Source organism: Stylophora pistillata, chromosome 2, assembly GCF_964205215.1.
Source record: "Stylophora pistillata chromosome 2, jaStyPist1.2, whole genome shotgun sequence".
Lineage (NCBI taxonomy): Eukaryota > Metazoa > Cnidaria > Anthozoa > Scleractinia > Pocilloporidae > Stylophora > Stylophora pistillata.
The window spans coordinates 54,557,908-54,576,441 of NC_142520.1; the positions used below are offsets into that span (position 1 = coordinate 54,557,908).

The following is an 18,534-nucleotide window of genomic DNA, read 5'->3' on the forward strand; positions in this document are numbered from 1 at the left end:
CGTGAACGCTTACCATATTTGTAGATTATGGTATATTGGCTCATATACCATCATGGCTAAGCCAATAAAAAGTCTTGGATTGCATTATCCAATGATCCAGTTTTTAATAATTATCATTATTTGTAAAGATTTAAAGGTCATCTCTGGTATTAGTATTATGAGCTCAGTGGTCCATCACCGTGATCAGAGCTTATTCACGCTTTTGGAGCATGGAGAATGCCGGGATGCTAATCTACCGCACGTAGCCTTCAGCATATCTGCAAGCCTCCTCGGGCCCAGTTCTTCAGAGGCTGATTAGCACAAAGCCCAGGGTTAATTTTTACCCTTGATTTCCCTATTTAATTGTTTAAAAAGCCTTTTTCAAATAATTTTGTCTTTGCTTTTCGTGACATTTAATCATCAAATTGTGAACAAAAAAAATTATATTTAATTTTCTTTGAAAGCTTTCAGATCTAAAATCGGATTTCACTCTCACCGTGGATTTTCTTAACCCACCTTTGTGTAATTTTTTGCGTTATTTTCTAGTCAGTCCTGTGCAATCATGAAAGAAATAGGGGACTGTGAGAGTATAGGGGCCTACTCAAAAACTCACAACAATAGAACATGATGAGCAAAGTTGTTCAACCGACTGACTGTACCACTGACTGGTTGGCTGACAGGAATATTATATAGAACAATACTTAAAGTTTCCGGGCAAACGCAGGAATAAATACACGTACACAAACAAACAGAACTTAAAAACTTGATGTGTGCTACAACCCACTTAGAATAAAACCAGTTTCCATGGATGTAATTAGAAAAGCAGAGACCTTGGAAACCGGACATGCGTGTATATCCTTATGTCACAACATTATGCTCTATTGGGTTAAATCACAGATAGTAAAATGCATATATATTTTAAGGTAACAAATATCTACAAAAAGTAATATGTATGCTGCTTTATCTTTCTTTGGTCTTGACTTACTGCTGAAGGTCTCTCTTTTACTTCTTCCAGACTTGGATGACCGAGATTAGTTCCTTTTTCACGCTCAATTTCAAACCATTCCAGGATCTTCAGATCACTTGACAATGACACATACCGTGTACCATAAAAATTTGTGGGAGTTTTACTTGACGAAAGAACAATTTAAGTTTTCCTTTTGGGAACACATTGCTGCGTTTGATTCTTGAGGTTTGTGCTTTCAAATCAATTTTTGTTCGATAAAGGTGTTTTCCGAAATTTCTGTGTTCTTGAGGTGTTAAGGATATTCCGACTTTTAAACTAATCTGAATTTAAAATCGATCTTCTCCTCCTGATCGTTGCTTTCCTCACCCACCTCCCCACATTTTTTGAACAAATGTTCGCTTAAGAGTCGCTATAATTGAAATGGGGGGGAGGAAATGAGGACAAGGATTAATGAGGGGGGAGGGGTGTACTTATTAAGTTTCGCTGTCGAAAAACTATCACTTCTACATTCGATAGATCTCCGTTTGAAAACTATGGCTCTGATCACGGGTGCAGTCTAAAAACAGGTGTAGATATTAATTCTAGGATTCTTTTGATCAGAAATTGTTAGCAAGTATTAACGAAGCTGCATTGACGAGGGCGTTGGGAAAAAAAAAATGCTATTATCCCTAAATCGTGTCATAAAATGCATATTTGTTGAAATATTTCTTTAATTTCTGTCATTTATAAGCACTAATCGCTCTAGCTGCGTTTACAAAGAGCGTATGCAAGGACAAAAACTACTTGGCAAATATATCTACTATACCGACAAAATATTTCAAACCTTGACTTTAAACCTTGAATTTTATTTACAAATGCTGTATCGCTCCTTATGACTAACAAAAATATTCCGCGTTAATTGTTCAAGTTGGGTGTTTTCAAGTTCACTGTCCTTCTCCAGTCTAAACTGCACCTAAATCGTACATTTCTTCTGGTGCTTTCAGTAAAGTAACGAAATCATTTACGGTGAATTATCTTTTCTTAATGCTTTTCACTTTTTAGAGAATTATATACACCGTGACAATTACTTAATTCATCCAGGACGACTACTCCCGAAAGAAAAACTTTTAAACCTCTGAAAGAATATGTTTCTTCTTTAGGCCCACGGCAAACGTTTACCCACATCTTCATTCGGCCGTTTTCTTTTTTTTTTTTTTACAGAGATCTGGAACGAGTATAATGACTTAATGGATAGCCTGTCTTTTAACCTGTAAAAACAACAAACGCAACAGTGCAATTAGAAACCAAAGGAGACTAAACTGCATCTAATGCCGTTTGATTCTACAAACTGAAGCGGGCGATCAAGAGTCAGTTCTGGAAATAAATTTTTGAAAACCACCCACATTATCACGTATGTTAAATCAGCAAAGAAAGAGAATGGATAGGAAAATGGAGAAAAAGCCTTAAATTTAAAACCTGAATTTAATGTCATCTAAGAGTTAAGAGGGATACTTTTGATTCATGGTACAAAATGAACGAAATACACTTCATGAAACTAAGACTATAATTACTAACTGCCGCAATATCTGGCTAAAGAAATGGAAAAAATGTAAAAGCGCGCATTGCGGATAATACTGCCCGACTTATCCTATGCAGAGGCTCTAGTAGCTCTAGATATCACGTCACTATACGAGAGCAGGGAGGCCTTGAGTAACACTCTATTTGAACAAATTGTAAAGAACCAAAGCCATAAGCTCCATGATGTGCTGCCACCGCGCAACGGGTCCACTTGTTGCACCCGTAGCCATAGATACTTCAAACTACCGATTTGGACGACCAATAGGTTTTAAAACACTTCTATTATGGCGAACAGTTCTAATTATTAGCAGTAATCTTAATTATTAGTATTTTGGCGTTGATACTTCTCCTTTTGTATTTTATTGTAGGTTACATTTTACGGTTTTCTTCTTTTTAAGTAGTTTATCATAATTTATAGATAACGTTTAGTTCCATTGTAAAGTAAGTCACATTTCAGCCGGCCCGGGGACTGCAATGATTTTACTCCTGGATAAAGCTATCTCTATCTAATGTAATGAGCTGTACCTTGAGCGGGTTGAAGGCTGACATAGTGCACCTCATGAATATGTCCCAGCACAAGTGCTTTGCTTTCGTCAACTAGACAATATGGCGTAATCATTACATCATTGCCATGGGGTAGACTGCTGACCACACGAATGCACGTTTTATAGCAGTTTGCTGCGGCACACAGAATCACGTGATCACCCCAAGCGCCATCTTGTTCCATGTGTGTTAAGTATTCAGTCCATGTTTGATGTCCATGGACAAAGTGAAACAGATCTGTTCCATTCGGCTGTAAGAAAATCAGTTCAAGAAACAAACTTAAAGAGGATTGTTGATAGGAACTTGAGCGCGCGGAGTACGAGTCATGGAGTAATTTTTTAAAGAATGGTACGAGACAACCTTTAATGAGCACTTATTGTAGAACAGCAACGATTCGGAAACAGCAGAAAAACAACAGGAAAGATCCATCATTAAGAGAATAACTGGAGTTCTGTTTAGTGTTATCTGATAGATGTTTAAGAGAGGGCATTTTTTAAACCAAAATATTCAAATGACTAAAACCGTAAAAGTCTGCTGCTTCGGAGGTCACATTAAGTAACAAATGGATTCAACTGTAGCCAACATCATTGTGAGGCTTCTTAAATAATAAAGTTATGCTGTAAACACTTGGATAGGCTCTGGTGGTGTTGACCCGTATACACACTTAACCTCAAAAAGAACCGTAAGTAACAAACTCTGTTAGAAATACCAACATCAACTTACTAGTTTTGGGTTACTTCTGAGGTACTGAACCAAGGTTTGTCTTAATGTGCCATGTGTGATTTTGATTCCTTTAACAATTTCCAGTTGTTCTGACAAGGCATAGAACATGCAATTTCCTGATCCTTGATTGTCAGATATCGTGAAGCCCTTGTCTGATGCAGTAGTCCTCAGCCTCAATGATAGATCTGTTCTGCTCTTGACTTTGCTTGCATCAAGTTGCATCTGCTGAAGTTCCCGGATGATTCGGTCAAGAGAACCTAGAAGGGACAAAATTTTTTTTTAATCTGACAGCATGAAAGAAGGGCAACAATTGTCAGCTGGAAAATAACAATTCTTAAACAAGTATGAGTAACTTGGAGGGTAAAAATGGATAGAAGACCTTCGACGACCAAACAACCGATGTTTTGTTCAACAACTGAGCATTGAAGAGATAAACTGCAAGAGACTTTTTATGTGCGAACCATCACACCAATAACCAAAAGAGAAGAAGTAAAGAAAAATTTACGCCAAGGTCTGCACGCTAACATATCTGGGTAACTGGAAAAAAAAACAACAAAAAAAAAAAAAAAAAAAAAAGACAGTAGGGTCGGTAATTCAAACAAAGTTCAGAAGTTGTTCAACAAAACCGCGTTCTAAAATATAGTGAATTTAGGTGAATCTTCTCTCTGTACACTTATTCTTCTGAAAAGTGTCACTTTGTTCCTAAATGTCTTTGGATTCTAACACAAGAAATCAGAGATGTGAATAATAATATATGTCTCACTAGCACAAAATATTATCAAAAGTACCATTTTCACCAAGCGCTGACCTTAGATTGAAAGTTAAGAAAAGGAGCAACTCCTGGATCGTCTTATAACCTGTCTGTAGTTCTTTGGGGAAGTCAATTGCCGCGTCTTATTGATACTTTGTTACTCACCTGGATTCAGTGATGAATCATTTGTTGCTTGTTCGGTTGACGTGTCAACAACTTCGCCCACCCGAGTTCTCAAACTTGTGTCTCGTCTTTTAGAGGCTACAGAGAGAGAAAGAAAAACAAATCACTACTCAGGCTTAACACCTTTTTTTTGTACGAGTTGTTCCCGCTTTCCATCAAAATTTATCAAGAGCCCGAAAGGCGAGTAGCCCCCAATATATACGGTGTCTCCGCCCCCAAAAACACTTTTCGAAGGACATTCAAAATATTCTCACCATGAACTATGTCCCACATCTTCTCCACAAGAATGTCACACTGTTTCTCCCAGTTGAACTTCTCTTCATAGGAACTCCTCAGTTGCTGAATCTCATGAAGTCGGTCTGATCTTTCCTTCTCTCGGACACCAGCAATTGCCTTTGCCCACTCCTTAGGGTCCTCAGACCCCACAACAAATGATTTGCCTGATGGTACAGTGCACAGTGCTTCACCAAATCCCGAGTTGCCACTGACAAGAATGGGAAGACCGGCAGACAAAGCTTCTAGTGCTGTCAGGCCGAATCCTTCTGTTCTAGAAGGCATCATGCAGAGATCAACTTCACAAAATATTTCTTTCAATCTCTCTTTACTCTGCACGAACTTCCTCACCGTCAGCTGGCTTTTATCAATCCCACTCTTTTCTAAATTCTTTGCAACCTCATCCTGTTTACCGTCAGGTGCACCCACGAAGATGAGACAGTAAGATCTGTCTTTCAGTTCAACTATTGCTCTAGCAGAGATATCGTATCCCTTCAGGCTGAAGTCCTCTGGATCACCACGGCCAAACGTCAGTACCTTGAACGTTTTACTCTCCTTTGGGGCTTGTTCTACGTCAGAGAATTCACGGAAAGTTCCAGGAGTCAATTGAAGGATGTCTTCGTGACTCTTGCATGAGCGGAGCTGAGCGGAGAAAGCGTCTGTTAGCTTTGGTCCAACTGCTATAACAGTATCTGCCAACTTACACAACTCTACTTCAGTTAAATTCTTCTCTTCACCTTTGGATCTAGCCTTGGGATAGTTTTTGTGCGTCGCAAGTTCTTCAGGTGCAGTATGCACTACCTGTATCCACCTGCACTGGTGCGATTCTTTAATAAATTGAGCTTGTTTACCAAGCTTTGCTCCATGGCCTAGTACTATGTCAATGGCCAGATCTCTCGGTGGGGCACTCAGCCAGTCAAGGGGGTCGGCATAACCCGGGCGTCTTTGTGCCTCTCTCAAGGATACATTGTGACTCGTTGCCATTCTCCTCTCTTCTTCAGAACAGGCAAACTGTGGAACAAGGAGAGTGACGTCCACTTGCGGATGTTTGGCGAACACAATGGCAAGTTGTCTGTTTATGGTAGACAAGCCTCCCATTGATGAACTCCACTCACTGCCCAGAAGAGTCACCTTCAATGCCGTGTCAGACTTCATTGGCTCAATTTCACTTGCTTCACCGAGTGACCTTGCAGCCACATTTGAAGATAAACCCTGAAGAAAAAGACGTCATCTATGTGTGTTATGATGTAAATATATGTTGGTCAATACTTAACCGAAGGAAAGCAGATAAGTATAAACTTCAACAATAATTTCATCGTGATAGAGATTCTCTTACTAATATTTGAAACTGGATATAAACTATTAGGGCTACCTTTCTCAACAATGAACATTTGAATCTTAGATCAAGTAAAAAGGAGGAGAGAACTTCCAAAGATGAATCAGAGGCTAGAAATCTGTACTTGAAAAATCTTTTTCATCGGTCATACCTGCTTTCTTCTTTTCAAGAACCATTTCTCATATCCACAGGGAGGAAGTATTTTATCATCGATATTTCTTTTACATATTTCCGCTCGGCCTTCATTTGCATCAATGAGGTGGAAGCAGTCCTCGTGGGTGCACGTGGTTTTCACATGGTCTGAGCATGCACGACTTGGTTCTTCTGCCCCTTGATGGCAGTAAGGACATGCAACACACAGCCTATACTGTAGTCCCCTCAGGTACGGCATCTCTTGTGACAAATTATGAAGGGTGTCTTCAAGAAATTCACGAACGACACTAGCTAGTTCAGCGGAGTTCTGTCCTACAACCTGATGACTCTGTGTTCTTTGTCTCAAGATTACCTTCACAAATCCTGTTTTGCATACGAGGACAAAATCATGAATATCTTTGCCAATGATGAACCATGCTCCATTTTGGTACAGAGTAGGTTGATCCGCGGGCCATGTCTTTGAACACCAACGAATGGATCGTGAGACAAGCTGTAGGAAGAGGCCATGAGGGACAAAGCCATGGACAAACAGGAGATACAATGGACAGGGATCTGTTGACGACGGTTTCATCTTACAGAGTTTATCAGGTGATGACTTTAGCTGAGCTGGTACAAAGTACTTTACGTCAGTTGGGGAAACTGAGAACTTAGCAATCAAACCAAATCGCTCCATCATGTCTAAGATGTCTTCTTTGATGATTCCTTGGCCAATAAAGCTGGAGAACACATGATCAACATGTTTCATGCTGAGGATGCCACTTCCTTCAAGTTCTTGCCAGTACTTAGCATACAGGGGATTCTAGAAAATGTAGGTGGAACAATGCAACAATTCTGGATAAGGAAAGGCCACGTAATGTTCCTTTTGAATGTTTCCCACGTACATTTATAAGAAATAAAAGTTTATTTCCATTAATACACTGAAATGGTTGGCTATGAAACCACTAATGGGCAAATTTGTATCTTGGGTTGCTCAGAGGTGAATACGCCCACTAGCACACGCAAAAAGAACTATTCAATTGTGTGAATACAATTATTGTGAGCAGTAGCAACTTAATGCGAGTCTCTAATTGTACATAAAAAGGCTAAATCAATAAATGGCCTGACAAGCTGCAAAAAGTACGTAAAATAGTGTGGGGTCAACAAATCATATGATTATAACAATAAACAGTAAAAGACACATGTTTACAGGTGGTATCGAGTCGTTTCGTAACCATGCCGGATCTTTCGTGCCTACACGATTCGTACCTAGGCTCAGACATTTCGTACCCACTTTCGATCAGTTGGTCCCCAATCCTCTGGTCGATTCCTACCCAACAAATTATAACACATTGCCGCAACCATCGGTAGCCTAAAACCAGAAGCTAAGACGGAGTCTTCACAGCAGTTCGTCGGTTACATCGAGGAAAACTGGATTCGCAGCACAGTTTAGCCCCTCAAGTACTGGGGCGTATTTATGCAATCAATCAGATCAAACAATGACATTACGGCTGACATCAGAAGAGCCGCTGGTCGATGCTGTCTACCCCTCTACATGTTCTCTATAGCTTTTGAAATAAGTGCCCATTTCTTCGAAGAATCATCCTGCTTAGTTTCCTGTTGTTCTAATTTATTGAACAACAGTTTCCAAGTAAGCTAGTCTTTCTAAAATGAAAATAGTTTTTCTACCTGTTTATTGAAAGGTGGAATGGTTATCAGCTGCTTGAACAGATCAATCAACCACTGAGCCTTCAGTACAACTGTACTGCGGTGCTTGATTATCATCCCCAGGCCATGATAAAAACTGATCATGGAGTCAAACTCTTTTGCAACTTCCATGAAACACTCTTTCCTTGCATAGTGCTCAAGTTGTTGCAGATTTCTGTGATAAATCTGTTTTGCCACCAAAGCTTCAATCACTTTTTCAAACAGAAACCACCTAGAAAGCAACAGAATACCTACAATGCATTCTGGCATCAAATTGGGTCTTAAATTCAGTTCGACATGCATGTGTTTAAAGTCCTCAAGTGTTAATACATGTATTGCCTCGATCATACTATCTTCAACTTTCAACTACAACAGACATGATTATTTTTTGCAACATACAAAGTCAATTCCAAGAACTGTGCCTACTTAAATATCAATCACATCTTCTTATCTTTTAGAATTATAACATTGTCGTAATGACACAAATTTAAATTTTGTTTGTCTGCACTGAAGCAACTGCTGTGCATTTGTACAATCTATAGTTTTGCAAATTTTGATGTACCCACAATTTAATCCAGTGGTGGAAGGATATTTTTTATTACTTACCTGCACATAAAATTATGCTAAATACACTGCGTGCCATTTAAAATCTTTATCATGGCTGATTTGAGGGAAAAAAAATCGATTTTGAAGTGCATGAACTGGGGTTTCTCCAAATAAATTGTGTTTTTTATTTACCTCACTGGTATCTTCTCTCCCATATAAGGCTCTTGCTTCAACACCTTCAGGATTGTGTTTTGTAATTCATTTATACCATCTACTTTTCCTTCTTGCTCTGCAGGATATATTTAGAAAAGGAATTCAAAGCCTAATACAACACAGAAACATGCGCTTACAATGAGCATAGTATGATAGCATAATTTTATACTTCTATAATTGCAGAGATTTTACAGCTGACAACTTAGCTAAGATGACAATCTCTTTAAATCCCCACATTTTAGCTCTTCTGTTCCCTATAATTATTCCATACTCTGAAATTAATGGCTCCATCTCCAAAAATTAATTGGACTCTATATGATGCTGCTAGTATATTCAGAATATAGAGTAGCTGAAAGCTTAAAGCAGAGTGCAGGTTATTCAAAAAAACAACAACAAACAACTCTGACTTTTTTCCACTACAATCAAGTCCTAACTCATTCCACCATGGTAATATCTTTTAATCCCTCTACAACTTCCACTAGAAAAATTGTTCTGTCTCTCTATCTACTTGCAATTCAAACTCTGACTTTTTTCCACTATAATTAAGTCCTAGCTCATTCCACCATAGTAATATCATTTAATCCCTCTACAACTTCCACTAGAATGTTCTGTCTCTCTATCTACTTGCAATTCAAATTATAATGAAGCACAACACACTGCCTGCTGCTGGATAACATGTAACAATGTAAGTCAGATAATAATTATTGTATGCTCAATGCTTGTCAACCATATCCCGATATTGAGCTTTTGGTTACAAAAATTGCTACAAATCAGGTGTTCTTGAAATTCACCCAAAGATAAGCTTTTATACAATTATAAAGTCAACAATTACTGCAAGTAACCTATGGTTATGGATACAAAATGAAATCATTTATCTTACCTGTTTTATCATTCGGGACAGTGCCCGGTCCAATACTATATATTGGACTGGCAATGAAGCATTTTGATTGGTTGATTTTAGTTATTAGCCCTCTGACTGCCTGAGTCGTGTAATAAAATCATTTATCTTACCTGTTTTATCTTTTCCAATCTGCTTTCCAATCTTATGGATAAATTTTTTCATCAAATTAGGACTCTGAGTGTTGTCAATGCAGAATAAGGGTTTGACCACATGCTTCTCATATTCCATACCAGAAATTCTCTTCTGAATTTGTTTCTTTATTACTGCAATGTCTTCAACTGGTTTGTCAGCATGTGTGCCAACAATGAACACTGGGGGGTGGAGGTAGGGCAGCTTGTGTTGTGCATCATCATCTGTGTCATCGGTTGCCAGGGCAACACTATGTACTGTAGCCAGCCATGACAGCAAATTCTCCATGTTTGTTTCATTGTTAGGATTTTCCAACTTCACATCATTACACCCTTGCCTCATACTGGGCTCAGCTGGGGCATCCAGAGGCTTGCTGAGATTGTGCACCAATATGTATAGTGCCCGCTGTGATAGGAAGATAGGATGGCTGGCATAGTACAAGTGCTGCCCTGCAAAGTCCCACACGTCCATTGTAACATAGGATTCTTCTGTGAGTAAGGCACTTTTGATGGGTTTGCCTTTGGCATACTTTAACCACTGATTAACATGCTTAACAGTATCAGGCGGTTGAGAAACATCAATCATCACATCAGGCTCAGCTTGCATGTTTTCATCTTTACATTCAGTAGAATGTTCATTGCCATTGTTTGGCAGAATATCTGTGAAACCTTCATCCTCCTCAACCTGAATGGAGAATTAAATGAAACATTATGCTCACTTAAGTGTATATAATTATGTAATCAAACTTGACATTATGGACAGGCTGCTAAATGATAAAACATTATGATCACCTCAGTCTAGAATAATTCTAAGGGGGCAAGTTTCTAATAAACTGTTGGACTGCTTTAGTGAGAGGGGTATAACAAGATAACTTGGTTTACCGACTGAGTTGAACTTATAAATTGGCTACTGTATAGAGTTCTGAAACCGACATCTCAAGTGTAAGAGCCCTTAGAGAGAGGTAAACTTAGATTAAGACATAAAAGAACAAATTCTCCAACCCTGGAGCTAGTCAACTCAGACGAAGAAATGTTTGAGATGCAATGAATATATGAAGATCATATATTTTTGAACTGCAGTATTACATACATATGATGCACGATCCTCGCAGTAGATAGCGCTATTTAAGCAATAGCGAAAATCAGAGCTGAAAAAAATCAGGCTTGTACGGGACTCAAACCACTGACCTCTGCGATACTAGTGCAGCGCTCTAAATAGCGCTATCTACTGCAAGGATCGTGCATCATGCGTATGTAATACCGCAGTTCAAAAAAAATATATGATCTTCATATATTCATTGTATCTCATTTATCACTTTCACGGGTTTATTACGAATCAACTTAACGGCCTGCTCACAGTTGGCTTGTTAGCTCAATTGGTAGAGCGCTGCACTAGTATCGCAGAGGTCAGTGGTTCGAGTCCCGTACAGGCCTGATTTTTTTCAGGTCTGATTTTCACTATTGCTTAAATAGCGCTATCTACTGCGAGGATTGTGCATCATCCGGAAGAAATGTTTGTTGATACTGAAGTTACATATTAAGCATTAGCATATATAACATACATTCATTGAGGCTCCTCTGTAAGGATTTTATAGCCAAAATGTAACAAAAGTTATCAAAAAATTATATCAGAGAATAAAAAATAATCACGACTGAAAATTTAAAATTTTAGGTGATTGGAGAAAAATATCTCAAATTTCCTTTCAAGTTGACTGAAGATGCCACTGAAAAAGCAATTCACAAATGGAAAAATCAAAAGATGCCCCTGTAATATATTGCTAGTGATATAAACCCACGAGGTCAAACAACATGGCCGCTTCAACACAACTTTATTCTAGCAATGTATTCTGGTACATACACAGTAACCTTAGAGGGTACTTAATATATTACACTGCTTTCCCCTTACAAATAAGATATCCTTACCAGTAACACAATAGTAGCCATAACATTCACTACAGGTTCAGTCGGTCAACAGGTTTCCTAATTCTCTCTGATTGCCTCAGAACAACCGGCGATGGTGTGTTTAAATTCTCTTCACTAATACTAGAATTAGGCTCATCATCTTTATCTGAAAAATTGACTGGTGGCTGCGGCACCCCGGATGAAACTTGGCTATTATCTACACTTAGAGTGGGTTGCTCACACAGTTCTGGGACAGGTATGTCCAACTCTTTAGTTTCATATGGCACCTGATCATATGCTTTAATTAAATGATCAACATGAACATATCTGGTCTTATAGCCAGTCTTAACTAAATTATGTTCTGGGTCCACAGACCTTAACTACCCTTCCCAGAATCCACCTCTCAGTATTGCTACGGGCTTGAGTATTTCTCACTCGAACTATGTCATTCTCTGCAAACAGCCTATCTTGATGACCCTTTAAATCCTTATATTCCTTCTGCTTATTTTGTTTACTCTCTACGGTTTTGGCTAGATCAGGTTTCACTAGAGTTAAACGAGTACGCAGTCTACGTCTCATCAGCAGTTCTGCTGGCGTAGCACCTGTGGTGCTGTGTGGGGTGGTACGGTATCTCAAGAGGAAGTCTGCTAGTCTATGTTTGATAGACCTTCCCTTGTTTCCCTCTAGAACTTGTTTGACAAGCGCCTCCTTTACCACCCTGACTGATCTCTCAGCAGCACCATTTGATTGTGGGTGATAAGGAGGAGTTAGGGTATGTTTAATGCCATTTTTATACATAAACTCAGCAAACTCACTTGAAACAAATTGTGGCCCATTATCTGATACCAACTCCTCGGGCAAACCATGTTGGGCAAATATAAGACGCAACTCATTTATGGTTTTCTCTGTGGTGATTGAGGTCATGTGCTTAACCTCTATCCATTTTGAAAAACTATCAACCACCACAAAAAAAAAATCACTCCCTTTCTGACAAAAATCAACATGAATACGCTGAAAGGGTCGCGTGGCCCATTTCCAGGGTATCAATGGGGCACAAGGTGGAGAGGTCCGCACATCCTGACACACTGAGCATAGTTTAATCTTTTGTTCAATTTCCTCATCCATCTTGGGCTACCAAACACAGGTGCGTGCTATTGCTTTCATTGCACAAATGCCTGGGTGCTCCCAATGCAACTCCTCCAACATCTTTTCCCTAAATACTGGGTGAATGATCACCCTGGAACCCCAGAGAATGCAATTTTGTTCGCAAGAAAGTTCATGTCGACGGGTGTAATAGGGTTTTAAATCTTCATCACAAACCTCTGGCCACCCCACCATGACCCAATCAAGTACCTTGCTTAACCCTGGATCCATCAATGTAGCTTTCCCAATCTCTTTTGCAGTTATGGGGAAATCTTTGTCAATGGCACTTACATTGTAAATCTCACTCTCACTGCCAATCTTAGACTCTTCATGGGGTAATCTAGAAAGGGCATCACAGTTGCTGTGCTTCTCGGAGCTCCTGTACTCAATGTTATAGTCATATGCTGAAAGGACAAGTGCCCAGCGCTGCATACGGGCAGCTGCAAGTGTGGGTATAGCAGCTTTTGGGCCCAAAATAGCCAACAATGGCTGGTGGTCAGTTACTAAAGTGAACTTTCGTCCATATAGAAACTGATTAAATTTTTTTACCCCGAAAATAATAGACAAGGCCTCCCGTTCAATTTGAGCATAATTTTTCTCACTTGAGCTGAGGGTACGTGATGCATATGCTATTGGCCTTTCTTGACCATCCTCCATTACATGACTAAGCACTGCCCCCAAACCATAACTCGATGCGTCACAAGCTAACTTAAGCTCACGATTTAGATCATAGTGGACCAACAGCGACTCACTGGTGAGGCCCTCCTTGCATGCCTCGAAAGCTTTCTGGCAGTCATCTGTCCATTCCCATTGAATAGTTTTCTGCAAAAGCCTATGCAGAGGTGCTAAGGTTGTAGCCAGCCCTGGCAAAAAGGAATGATAATACTGAACCATGCCCAGGAAGGACCTTAATTCACTCACATTCTTTGGGGCTGGGGCTCTTTTCACTGCACTGATCTTCTCCTCCACCGGTTGCAGGCCTTCGGCACTTATTCTCAGACCTAGATAAACCACTTCAGGTTTCAAAAACTCGCATTTTGCCAGTTTTAAATGCAAATTGTATTGGTGTAGCCTGTCCAACACATCAGCAAGTATCTTGAGATTCTCTTGCCAGTCATTGCCCCCTATCAAGATGTCATCTTGTTTACAAACACATTTTTCAATTCCCTGAAGAATTTGATCCATTTTTGCTTGAAAGATTTTTGGGGATGACTTGACCCCATAGGGCAATTTCTGGTAGGAATAAAGGCCTTTATGAGTGGTAATTGTCAAGTACTCTTGACTTTCTTTGTCAACATTCAGCTGGGCATAGGCATGTGATAGATCAAGCTTACTAAATACCTTAGAGCCAACCAGAGCAGCATACAAATCCTGAGTAGTAGGTAAAACATATTGCTCATCTTCAACTGACTGATTGATAGTGGATTTGTAGTCTCCACATATTCTGACAGTGTTATCAGCCTTTGGCACTACCACAATTGGGCTAGCCCAAAGTGACCTGTCAACTTTCTTAATAACACCATGCTTTTCTAGTTTGTCTAACTCTTTTTCGACTTGCTCTTTTAAAGCGTATGGAACCCTACGCGCTTTCACGAATACAGGTTTTGCATCGCCTCTCATAGTAATATGGGCCTCAAGGCCCGTCATACCTTTGTAACTCTCAGTAAACAATTCGCTATGTTTAGATAGCAACTCATTCAGTTGACTATCAGCACTCCTAGAGTCTCCCTTGGGAATACAAAATATCTCACCCCACTCAAACTTAATGTGCCGCAGCCAGTTTTTACCAAGTAAAGTAGGTTTTGCATCATAATTGGCTACAAGAATGGGTAGAGAGTATTGTTTACCCTTATACACTATGTCACACTGCATTTTCCCTGACACATCAAGTAATTCACCCGTGTATGTCTTAAGTGTTACTTTAGAAGGAGACAGAGGCTTGTCTGCAAACCTCTCTAGATATTCACTTCTACTCATTATTGAGAAATCTGCAGCTGTGTCTAACTCCATCATACACAGTTTACCATTGATTTCCATTTCTACAGTGTACCTATTGCAGTTAGGCTTGTTTTGGTCAAGCGAATTCAGAGAATAAATTCCTAATTCCTCATCCTCACACTCATCATTGCCTGATTCTGAAGCCTGTACACTATGAATTTTACCCTTTCTCTTTTCATCCTTACTGCGACAAACAGAAGCTAAATGCCCAATCTTGGAGCACTTGTAGCATTTTGCTGACTTAAATTTACAAGACTGACCTGAATGATTACCCCCACACCTAGGACATGACAATTGTTCAGTGTTCTTCTTTTCAGTGTTTTTACTTCCTTGTTCTGTCAACTTGTTGACTTGAACAGTTTCACTGCGTGAAGGGTGAAATTCTTGGGTGTTCCTGTCTGCCATCTCCATGGTCTTGGCAATACTGCAAGCCTTTTCGAATGTGAGGTCACCTGTGTTCAGTAGTTTGTTTTGTATCTTCGGATTGTTCAGTCCGCATACGAATCGGTCACGTAACGCCCGATTGAGGAATTCACCATAATTACAGTGGACCGCCAATCTCTTCAAAGCCAGCACATAATCGCTAACTGATTCTTCGGATTTTTGATTTCGCGTGCCAAAGTGAAAACTTTGTGCGATTTCCAGGGGCTTCGGGTTGTAGTGTTTCTCCAAGACTTCCACAATGTTAGTGAATGACACATCCTTCGGTTTAGTGGGCGCCAATAAGTTGCTGAGGGTTGTGTATACCTCTGGCCCCACTTCTGTCAGGAAAATGGCACGTTTCCTGTTCGCTACCACAAGGTTGGTGGCAGCGCTTCCCTCTCCTGTTGTCGTTACAATGTTGTTGGCTGTAAAGAACATTTCCATCCTCTCAACGTAGGCACTAAACGTTTCACGTGCGACGTTGAACTCGCCAACACGTCCAAATAATCCACTCGCACTAGTGCTGGCCATCTTCTATGCCACAACACACACAGCGTTGTCCAAAGACCTTGCACTTTTGAATGACGTGGAAAAACGACCGATCCTCGTCGCCAAAATGTAATATATTGCTAGTGATATAAACCCACGAGGTCAAACAACATGGCCGCTTCAACACAACTTTATTCTAGCAATGTATTCTGGTACATACACAGTAACCTTAGAGGGTACTTAATATATTACAGCCCCATCATTTTTATGGTAAAAGTTTTGCATGTACGCCTTCATTTAAGATGTTTAAATAAAAAGTACTTGTAGATCTTTAATTCTTTTCTAGACTCATCTAAACACTTGTGAAAACATCCAAAGAAACAGACTCTTTCAGGCACATGCTGGATGTAAGAAATTTAAAATTTTTCATAAAGAAAAGAATTTTGAAAAATATCAAGTTTAAATCTTACTCATTCCCTTAAAAAAATATTTTCTCATGAGGCTACTTTGCACTCCCTTCTCTTCTTCCTTCCTTTCTTCCTTCCTAAAACAAAAAGAGTTCTACAGACATAGGACTGGTGTAAAATTCTCAACACTTTACAAAACTCTCAAACCTGCTTTGACTTGAAAATATCTCCAACTTCATCTTTTAATTTCAGTTTTCCTCCATCAATTGTATCTTTCTTTAAAACTGTCTTTCGAGAAATATCTGCTCCACACATTCTGTCTGCCACAATCTTTGCTACATCTTTTGAAGATTCCAATAGTCCTGGCTTACTCTCCCTGGTCAACTGCCAGTTCTTGACAGCTTGGTCAACATCAATTTCACATTTTGAAGGATCCACTTCAATCCCCTCAGTACTCTGTTCTTTAGGGTCAAATGGGAGGCCTAAAAGACTCTTCTTCAGACTGGTTTTACCAGCGCGATCCTGACCAACCAGTATAAGACGCCCACGGTAAACTTTTACATATCCATCTTTTAAAGCCTCTTCGTAAGCCGACTGTGCTTTGCTTCCTTTTGCTCTTTTAGAGTCTAATTTAAAAAAAAAAAAGTTGTCATGATTGAGCCAAAGGAAAAAGTCTAATCAGAGGAAGTTGTAATTTATTTTTATAAATAAGAAACCTAAACAAACAGCAATTTTTGTTTTAATAAGTTATAAAAGAATCTGCAACAAGTTTAGAAGTAGGTAAGTAAATTTAATGATATGTCTACTAGGTATAAATTTAAAAACTATGATTGTATAGATACATAGAAAAGTCATTGCATTGCTGGGTTTGGTAAACATAAACACAATGACTATTTTAAACTAACTCAAAGAAATGAAACAGTAAAGAGTTTGATTAAAATGTGAGTGATCAAACTAAACAAAGGCAATAACTGATGTCAATTCTGCCAAATGGTGTTTGGAAAACAGAAAGAAAAATCACATATTCCCAAAACGTAACAATTGATACATTCTAAAATATTACAAGGCCAGCATAAATTATGGTGTAACAATTATCAAAATTACTCCTGACCAGACAAGACAAAAGTTTTATTCCCAATAACCTAAACTCTCGTTTTAAAATCATATCAGTCCATAAATTCTGTATGATATAAGCTAAATGTTGTTGTACACTTAATAACTTCCAATAAGATAAAGCAAAAATTACAGTCAACTATTCCCAGATGAGAAATGATTTGTAATAACCTTAATCTCCCTTAATTAAAATCAAATACATATAAAGTACAAATTACAACCGCAATTCCTACAACTGTGAAATGATTTGCAATAAACTTCTTAAATTCCAATCAACTAGAAAGCAAAAATTACAACTTACAATAATCCCTTACTGTAAAATGATTTGTAATAAACTTTATCCCTCCTCAATTCCCTATCAAATTATAGTACACTGTAGTTCAACTTAAATTTCAATGTCAGCCAAGTTGTTAAAATAAACCTTTCAAAATATAACCAAACCTTCCAGTACAAATGTCATGTATTTCTAAAGTGATGCAAACTTTGTTCAATCATACAGTACAACTGTAAAAGCATTACTTCATATTCTTCTCAAGCTTTATTATGAAACTATTGTCAGCTGCCTGTAATTATCAGTAACAAGCAGCATAACCACTTGCAAGTCAACCATTACAACCAATTTAGTAAATAATGCACATGTCACAACATTAATGTGAAGAGGAATTTCCTTTACTCACCTGGGACATCTGATGATAAAAAGTAAATCTTATCCTTTAGCTCCATAACACTTCTCATTCCTTCAACTGTAAAAGGATTCCCTCTCACATCCAAAGATTTTAGTTTCTTCAGCTGTCTTATAGCTGGACTCAACACAGTCAACTCGTTGTGACTCAGCCCCAGTCTCTCCAGCTCCACCATCTCCCCAATAGCATCAGGGATGGTGGTTAGATTGTTATGTGAGATTTCCAGCCAATTGAGTTTCTTCAGCTGTTTTATAGCTGGACTCAACACAGTCAACTGGTTGTGACTCAGCTCCAGTCTCTCCAGTTCCACCATCTTCCCAATAGCATCAGGGATGGTGGTTAGATTGTTAAATGAGATTTCCAGCCATTTGAGTTTCTTCAGCTGTTTCATAGCTGGACTCGACACAGCCAACTGGTTGCCACTCAGCCCCAGTCTCTTC

The 18,534-nt window shown here is 39.0% G+C and overlaps 1 protein-coding gene across 2 annotated transcripts; it reads right to left on the reverse strand.

Moving 5' to 3' along the window:
* Window positions 1-1,770: 1,770 nt before the first annotated feature.
* Window positions 1,771-18,485, reverse strand: LOC148740417 (uncharacterized). 2 transcript variants are annotated; one of them, XM_088750487.1, is made up of 11 exons: window positions 18,089-18,485; window positions 16,506-16,924; window positions 9,919-10,621; window positions 8,887-8,983; window positions 8,131-8,380; window positions 6,464-7,264; window positions 4,958-6,188; window positions 4,686-4,781; window positions 3,770-4,026; window positions 3,029-3,296; window positions 1,771-2,193 (listed from the first exon to the last, which is right to left on the reverse strand). In XM_088750487.1, exons 1-11 carry the CDS (start codon window positions 18,483-18,485, stop codon window positions 2,189-2,191), a joined length of 4,524 nt encoding a protein of 1,507 aa, XP_088606613.1. In that variant the 3' UTR covers window positions 1,771-2,188. The 2 variants fall into 2 exon arrangements, with proteins under 2 accessions (XP_088606613.1, XP_088606614.1); XM_088750488.1 differs by lacking the exons at window positions 3,029-3,296; window positions 3,770-4,026.
* Window positions 18,486-18,534: the final 49 nt, after the last annotated feature.